Here is a 9,133-nt window from a genome sequence, read left to right on the forward strand (position 1 = left end):
CCTCCTTCGGCTTACTAAAAACATAAATGAAATGGGATGAAAATTCACCTTTTAGGAAGACAATGATCCAGAGCTGTAGGTGTGGCATTACAAGAAGACTGGGCAAAACCCTACAAGAAGAGAGCGAATGTCCACTCAGTCAGGAAGGACATTCACTTTCTTCTTGTAGGATTTCGACAATGTCCTTCAAAATTGTGACTTGAAATGCGAGAGAACATCTGTGGCAAGATCTGAAAACTGCTGTCTCATCCAAACCACTCTGTTAGCGCTTGAGCAAGTTTGCTGTGATGCATGGGTAGAAACAGCACCATTCCGGTAAGCAAAATTTGTAGTCTTACCCCAAAAGCAACTACAGCTGTAAATTACTGCCAAAGGTGACTTCACTGGGTATTGACTTATTGTGCTTATTGACATAAACAATTAAAATTACGTTTAACACTAAGTTTTTCATTTTCTTCATGCTTTTGCGGACATTCAACTTCTTCATCCATAAAAATGTTCAGTTTCACCGTTCAAATTTTGTGCTCTTTAACAACTGTGTAGATCATCTGTAAATCAGAACAGGACATCTTTGGTAACAGGATAAATGCTTGTGGAAGCCACTGTACATCTACTGTTTTTGAGCAATCCTAGAATATCTGAATCCAAAAAAATGATATTTATTGAAAAACCTTTTATTGTAGAATACACCATATGAAAAAGGCTTGCAAACATTAAATAATAAAAACAAATGTACAGTACATCTTGCTTTTATCTATTGTAATTATTCTGTTCGGATGCCTCTTTGTACTTGTACCATGTCTGCAAACAACAGATTCTCAGTGAAGAATATTCTTTGATCATTAGATATTCTACCACAAATTACATCCCTTCCACAGCTTCCTTTGGGCTGTAAAAATAAAGAATTGTGCTCACTTCCTTTATCGTTATTGGACTGCTGCTCAGTTTCAGATCAGCATATGAATCTATCGTTTCAGACTGTGACACAGTTTCGCATTTAGGTTCCAGGAGTTGGTCAGTCTAGGCAGCTTCGCTTGCGGCATTTATACCCCCGACTGCTGGGCATGCAGAGAGGTCAGGGTCTCTGGACCAGCTTGCTCTTGGTCTCTTCCTGCTCCGTGATTTTAAAGTGTGTGTAGGACAGGATCCCCAGCAGGGTGCACATGATCCCAAAGCCCTGATTTAGGGACAAGGGATCCTGAAACAAAACGTAGCCTCCCAGCAAGGTAATACAAAACTTAAAGTGGCCGAACATGTTGTAGCTGCAAAGATACGTTAAGGCTTAAAACCAGAGGATATGTGATCTGTGTTACATCCTGAGAATCAGACAGTTCTTATTTCTGTTTTAGATTGGTCTTTTATAGTGACTGCGGGTAATACAATTGTGTAGTCTTTTATATTGACAGACACATGTTTTTGTCCTTTGCACTGTAAAAACACAGACGTCTTGTGCTCCAAGCAACTGAAGATCTCTGAATAAACAAGAGATTCTAGTCATGGTCAATATGATCTCCTTTTTCTTGTGTCACGTTGCACTTAGCCATTATTAGGGTAATGTTCACCAGAACAAACTTCTTTTAATTAAAAGATGTAACATTCTGGAGTTCTATTCCGGATGACAAGGGCACACATGATCTTCATTTTAGACCTTGTTTAAAATGAAACAAGGTCTCCGAACATAACTTGATAGCTTAAAAAAAGCAACGTCATGCCTTAAGCAATAGATTAGACAGTAACACATGACCAAATTTTAAAGATGACAGCTAAACTGATTATGCATCAGGTATAGCAGAGTGTTACGGCACATGAAGCTTACATTAAAATTATTTACATTAATATATACCTTTGGAATTAAGTGATATGTACAGACTAATTATTTTTTAACGACCAAACTAATACAGAGTTTACTTATTGAATTTCTGTATTTAACCTTTCCAGGTCTTTGCTGGCACAATGTTAGATACAGTATAACACTTTATGTAAAGTTTTACTTGTACACTCTCTCATCAGTAGTTAAAATATTTCTTTGGAGGTCATTATATTTAGAATTAAGGACTCTATTATAAGCACAGTTTCTGAATGCAACTGTGCACTGTTATTTGAACTGATTTTCATATTCTACACTTGTACCAGTATGTTCAGAAACAAAGTTTCGACACTGGTAAACGCAAAGGCTCTGTTGACTGGGATCTTTTAAAAAAAGGCACAGTTCTGAAGATAAATAACTAAAGGTTTTAAATGTGACAAAAAGAGGCCTGAAAGCTTATTGACCTTGTCCTGACACTTAACTGTTTACTCGTTTGCTGCAGTGCTGTGCACGTCCTATTTCATTTTAGGAGCAGTGAAAACAGACAAAAGGTGTCAGTATGATGAAGCAGTTGCAAGACAAACATCGGATTTATTTCGCTATCCCTGACATGAACGAGAGAAGGATACGTTACTGGTGAGGTGTTCCCAATGATCCAGTAAATGGACAAATTCACCAGAAAGGCAATGATTCCAGACAGCAGCACCATTCCCTGGAAAAAAGCGAAAAGGCGCACAACACATCACTCCAACTAAAAAAAAAAGAAATTGGACAGTTTCATTCATTGTTCAGGTTAAAACTCCGATCCCGCCAATAAGATGAAATGTCAGGCACAAAACAGCCAGAAAGATTGTGAGCTGATAGTGTTGAACATGTTCAGCCTGGACTCATGAAACAGGCAGCACATCCTGCTGAAGAGACACTTCAATACAAGGCTGTGACACTACAGGGGTGGCAGGAGCTCACAAACACAATGAGCAACGAGCAAGGTTTTTAACTGTCCCACAGCCTTGTACACACAAACCTCGGCAAGTGTCTAGACTTATACACACTTTAGGCTTCCTGACAGCAGAGTAATCTTTCAAAGAGGACCAAGAGATTTACCCGTGATTGGAAAAGAGTGAGTTTCAAAATCTCCTAAAAGAGGAAATTGGACACAAAACAAAAAACAGACTACATCTTCAAGGAGTACTGTGTCGCAGTATCACACCTGCGTCCTACAAGTCGCTGCCTTCCATGATGAAACACTGCTTATCTCAAAGACCAGTCATCTCAGTGTAGCCTCCTGGGCCTCAACGTGTTCCTTTCTCTCGTGCATGGAAGACGGGTACGCGTGTTGACGCATCACAAGCATGGCAGTGGCCGTTAACAAGAAACAAGGCAGCGGCAGCGGCTCGAAATAGGATTCCTGATAAGAACTGCACATCCGTTAGGGTGCTCGGCTTTTCACGTGAAAGGACCTCGGCCTCTGCCAGCAGCTCTGACCTCTCATCCCTCTAAACCTTCTAGGCTTCTACAGCAACAAGTTTGTGAACTTTCAACATAATGCAGGGCATTGAAATTACCATGATTAGCCAAAATGGCTCTTATTTTAAATATCCAAAAGGATTTATGTGACCAATTCAATGTTTTTGATAGATAATGTTTTTTGAATAATTAAGAAGCAGTGAGTCATATACTAAGTGAACCCCTATTTTATACAATAAAGGGGGTAATTAACACCCGGTGATTACACTTTTGGGTAACCAATAAACTAGCACTGAGGTGGGGCAGCCTTGTCCCATATAACGGTCCGAAATGTTGTGAGTTTGGTGATCAAGACACAGGTTAGTGGAAACACGTCATGCCATGACCCAAAAAAGATGATGATGAGTAGCTGATGCTCATCAGTCTAGAGAGGGTTTCCATTTCTAAACATCCGGGGCTCCATCTATCCCCTGTCAGATAGTCTACAAAACATATTCAAGACCACAGTTACTTTACTTAGGACCAGCATTTCTGTCATAATCTCCCAGGGAGTCATCCAGAACGGCACAAAGAACCTGAGAGTTGAATCTAAGGATCTGAAGGCCTCTCATTTAAAAAGAACTCCCACCTCCCACCTTAAGTTTACGAAATAGCATATAGACAATCCACAGGACTACTGGAAGAATATTCTCTGGACAGACAGATCAAAACTAGACTTTTGGCCATAATAAGAACTGTTTTGTGTGGTGAAAACCAGACACTACTTTCCAAAAGTCAATGCCTACAGTCAAGCACGGTGCTGGGAGTTTCAGGTCTTGGCTCTGCTTTGCTGCCTCAGGATTCGGATGTCTTACCAACCTTGATGCAATTATGAATTCAACATTGTATCAGCAAATTCTGGAGGAGAATGTCAGGCTATCTATCCTTCAGCTGCAGCTGTGCCAAAAGTGGGTCATGCAGCAAGACAATGATCCTAATCATATATGCAGATCTGCGACGGAATCGCTGAAGAAGACATTTTGCACTGAGCAAGTCCTTAACCCTAACTGCAATGTTATGGTATGTCCTGAAGCAAGCTGTTCATGCAGAGGAACCCTCATATGTCAAATGCCGATTTGAAGCAATTCTGTAAGGAAGAAGGGGTCGATGTGCGAGTCTGATAAACAGTTACAGGAAACATTCAGCTCAAGTCACTGCCGTTCAAGAAAGAGCCAGCCGCCAGTCACTGAACCTACGAGTTCACATTGGTATTCACACAAGAATATTTACTGTTGCATCAACATTTGTTAATTAACACGTCTTTGTGTTATACGTTTAATCGGATCATGACTGAAAAAGATATTACATTATAGGCTAAAATATATCAGAATATGTAACAAAACAGGGGATACACAAACTTGTTCTAAGAACTGTACCTGGCTGCTCAGAGCCACTAACTCTTCTTAGCCCAGTGTATGCAAGTATTTTTCTTCTTCGTGATTTCAGTATACTTGTGGATTCTACTAACTGCTTGGCTGCTGCTGATTTCTAAGGTACTATGGACTACTGAGATTCAGTGTGACTTGCCATGGCAACTTTTCAAAACCTAAGTGTGGCCATGCACTGGACTCAGTTCTCCAACCTACAGTGACACAAAGTGCTCATTTCTGCTCTTTTAATGGTCCTAACAGTTCCTCTGCCCACTGTTAACAGTTAACACACTGTGATCCTCTGTCGACTGAATTTGTTCCATTCAACAAGTGTGGTGGAGATGAAAAAAACCCACTTAATGCGACACAGCCTGTTTTGCTGCAGGATTCTGCTGCTCTTTACAATCAGACCTAAACACGAGTTATTGATAGTCCAGCTTCTATGAAAACTCATCTAGTTTCTTTTGCTCATTTTCCCCCTCAGTACTCAAATGATACAAAAGTTCTCTGTGAAGGCAGCAGGATGAAGTCTTGGGAGTTTGCAGAGAAAGTTGGGGCTGACTATTCACCTGCGGGCTTATGGGCAAACAGCCTGCATTTCTGCTGTGAATGCTTCATTATTAGTAGCAGCAGGATTTCTAAGAGTTATAGCCTTCAATGTGATTTTAGGAATCAACTGGGGATATTCCACAGAGAGGCATTTGTTAGAAAAAAAAAAAGTTCCCAACCCTGGTCTACAAAATGAGGGGGGGTGAGGAGAGGACCTACCAGTGCAGTGAAGGACCACGGGCCGTATATACCCCCCGTCCCAGTCAGGGGTTCGAAGAAGGGCACCAGGGTGAGCAGGAAGAGCGACGACATGGGGGCCTGGTAATAGAGCAGCTGCATGGAGTTCACCTGCAGCTCCTGCTGCTTGGCGCCTACCCACTGCGAGAGACACAGGGAGAGACAGCCAGTGCAGAGGGGTGAGCGAGGGGCGGCGCGGCAGGGACGGACACGGGCAACAGGCCACCACCCCGTCTCCAAGTCACGCTGCCAGTACTGAGGGAGGGCGGCGCGCTCACCACTTGATACAGGGAGGTAACGAGGACTCCCAGCGTAGCAAAGACCATTCCCAGGACGTTGAACCTCACATCGTAATAGGAGTTCAGGATCACGCCCAGAGTGATGGGGATCTGCAACACCAAGAAGAAAGCAGTCGCAATGGCCGTCAGATCTGTACGGGTGGGGCTGGGGGGGGTAATTGGACTTCGAAGACCAGACACTCTCACGGCCCTCACTGCCAGTTCACGAGCTGAGCATGGCTGGCTTTAGGCCGAATTAAAAACCAGACTAAAACAGCAGAGACCACATTGGTCAAGTCACATTGCTTCTGTGCTTCAGCTTTAAGCGAAATTGGAAAAAAAAAACATACCCTCAAAACAGCTATTTAAGTCCAGTGCTGCAGAGGCTGGCTTTTGAGGAGATCTAGGTCAGGGGGTTAGCGAGGTTCCTATTTGGACCCTCAATTAAACAATTTCCTAAATGATTTGCTAAATTAGGCATATACTGTATAGGATTTTACGGTTAATTACTCAGTACATTGGCCAGCAAAGGAACATTTACCTATAAAAAAATACTTTGAAAGTCTGGATGCAAGTATTACAATCGTGCAGTTAATTAGACCACCTATGGAACTGAGAGTTCAGGTGCACGAACCCTAGAAAACACCCACCTCTCCAGTAAGTGAATGCCCTTACTGGAAAACCCCTGATCTAGCTCCTGTTTTTGGTTTGAAACTGCAGGTCATATTTCTTGGGTAATTCTCAATGTCCTGCTGTAGGAAGGTAAGGCTTTTGAGACTAAACACTTTCTTGCAGTCGAGGTGCTCTTATGTACAGTATAGAGGACTGGATGGGGCACTGGATTTAGTATATCTAACTCATGTTTGTCAGGTGGTCTTTGAGACGTTTATTAATCTCCTGGCAGTAAAAGCTATTTTACAGTATTTAAAAGGGACAATCTTAATCATTCAGAACTAGTGTAATAATAAAAATATATTATTTTCTTATTTAAATGAACTGTCAAATTGTTTCGAAATCAGATGTAAATCTAACAATACTGCCAATTTGAGTACTTGGACGCGGGCGAGGGTGTAACAACAAATTAAACGTTTAGAACATCACCTAAAATTAAGCCATGGTGCGAATAAAAGTACAAGTATGTAACAGAGTGGTGTCAATGACTCACACTTTAAATATAGTGACTCGGTGTGTATGATGGCCAGCTCTGAGAGCGCCTGTCCGATACCGAATTAAACTTCCTGCCGCAGAAGCTGGAACCTGTCATCCCAGAATCCAGGCAACCTGCTCCTATCACAGGAAGGCAGTTAAAAAATAAACCTCCTCGCTCAGTTCAAAACGAGATTTAACCTACTTCCTTATTTTGACAGCCGCTCTTATTTGCTTCGCAAAGATAAAAGTCTTTAGTGAGTCATACGTCCGGGGAAATTTAATGCATATAACCAGACATGTGACTCGTAAGTTTTACAGTCCGACAAAATACTTGTAAGATAAAAAGAAAGCGCTAATGGCACTCCTACAAGTAGAGACCTCTTCGAGGCAGTTGGCTGCCGTCTGTTTGTGGATTTGTGGTACTTACCAAAGTCAACTTTATCTTAGTGGAAAATGTTTTCTTGTAATACACCGTTTGAATGACGATTATAACGGGTGTCGTCATGGCTTTGGCAAGCTGGTAAGTGCCTATGGTGTTGTTTTGAAGGGAAAGATTAGTGAAAACGACGAATCCACAAAAACTTAATGCCAGCAAGAGGATTTTGGTGGGCTGGAGACTTTTTGGAGCGAATATGTCCATTTTCTGGCACACGTAAAGCCCTAGCCATGTCACAACGAAATGAATTAACGTTAGAGTCATGTTTGGGAAACCATAATGCACATAAATCCATTTGTTGATGAAGACGATGCAGATGGACGACAGCAGGTTGACCAGCAGTCCAGTCACGATCCGACCGTTTCCTAAAAGGCTTGATAAACGAGCAGCCATCGTTGGGTCCTGTGCCTGGATACCACTAAATCAACACGTACAAATTTACTTAACATCCATGGTAGCGCAGAACATTTTTAAAAACGAAACCGCTGGCCCTTTCATTGGGGGGAAAAAGGCGATTCTTCCCTTCACACCCCTACGTACTCCAGTCCAAAATTATCCCTTACACACCCGTACCGCAGCCCGGTCTGCATCGCCTCAGCCCCGCTACCTAAGCGACCGCCGCGTTCAGAGACTCGGCTCTCCCCCAGCAAATGAGGCTCCCACACTCGGAGGTGACATCACACAAAGCGACGCTCGCTAGCAGAGACTGCGCCGCTCAGAAGATCGCCACGTCAGTGCTCTCTGGCGCCCACTAGCGTCCCGAGATCGGCAGTAAGAGAGTAAGAGCTCGGTATGGCAACTCCCGGTCTGCACAAACTCCGTATAACGTACCGAAACCCTCATCAGCAGAGACGCACTGACATTGCTTTTTTCCCGTGATCTTTGATCCTTATTTTAATTTTTCCTACGAACAAAATGCAAGAGAGCAAAAAAAAAATGACACCGTCTCCACTCCACACAAACTCCCCTCACCTGTAGCCTTTATCCTTCAATGGTACAAGTTTCCTCGACAAGCTCCCACCTGAAGACCCTAAAATAAAATACAGCTACAATGGAAGCCCCATGCAGCAAGGCTTTGACTGCATCAACAGCAGCACTCAAAGTCACTAACATCTCCCCAACAGCACCACGAACCCTGAAGTTATTCCTCTCAGTCGGGACTCCAGGACCATCGCTCAAGAGATTCTAACACACAGAGACTTTTGTATTTCATCACACAAATAAATTATATATATGACATAGTTTGTAATTCAACTATGACTACTACAATGTAATAGTAATATGTAGTTTTGTAATTTGTAATTGAACAGTTGGGACAAATTTTAACCAACCGTTAAGAGGTGAAGATAAGTGGGCTGGTGCATCTTTCCCATGTATGTTGTGTAAATCTAGTAATTTACCATTTATTTCGAATTCATTTTTAACATGGTTTCAAACAAGTAGTCTTACAATGACTTTAAACCAGCTTGTACACTAACGTATCCTGTAACTAACTTAAAGGATAAGTTCGTTCCCAGCACTTCCTTGGACATTCGGCATTGACTAATACCAGGAGGGAACAGCAAGCTGACAGTGAGGCTCGGTCACTGAGGTAGAGCTCAGGATAGCTACTGAGACAGGGTGTTCTAGGGAAGGCCTCTGCTGTGCTGACTGGAGAAATACAGCCCTGAAGAACCTGCTGGCTCCAGCACCCAGTCCTCTGAGAAAAGCCCACCGACAACCAATAAAAAATCCAAAATCAATACCGAGAATCAGTCATACGATGGCTGCCTCGGTGTCTTACGGTGAACTTGAAGGATAG

At 42.5% G+C, this 9,133-nt stretch overlaps 1 protein-coding gene across 1 annotated transcript; it reads right to left on the reverse strand.

Moving 5' to 3' along the window:
- Positions 1-640: 640 nt before the first annotated feature.
- On the reverse strand, positions 641-7,964 carry slc35e3 (solute carrier family 35 member E3). Its single transcript, XM_088924370.1, has 5 exons — positions 7,324-7,964; positions 5,748-5,858; positions 5,452-5,610; positions 2,437-2,519; positions 641-1,262 (listed from the first exon to the last, which is right to left on the reverse strand). The coding sequence occupies exons 1-5, from the start codon at positions 7,723-7,725 to the stop codon at positions 1,076-1,078; spliced, it is 942 nt and encodes a 313-aa protein (XP_088780496.1). The 5' UTR covers positions 7,726-7,964; the 3' UTR covers positions 641-1,075.
- Between the last annotated feature and the right edge of the window lie 1,169 nt (positions 7,965-9,133).

Source organism: Atractosteus spatula, chromosome 8 (assembly GCF_055471065.1).
Source record: "Atractosteus spatula isolate fAtrSpa1 chromosome 8, fAtrSpa1.hap1, whole genome shotgun sequence".
Lineage (NCBI taxonomy): Eukaryota > Metazoa > Chordata > Actinopteri > Semionotiformes > Lepisosteidae > Atractosteus > Atractosteus spatula.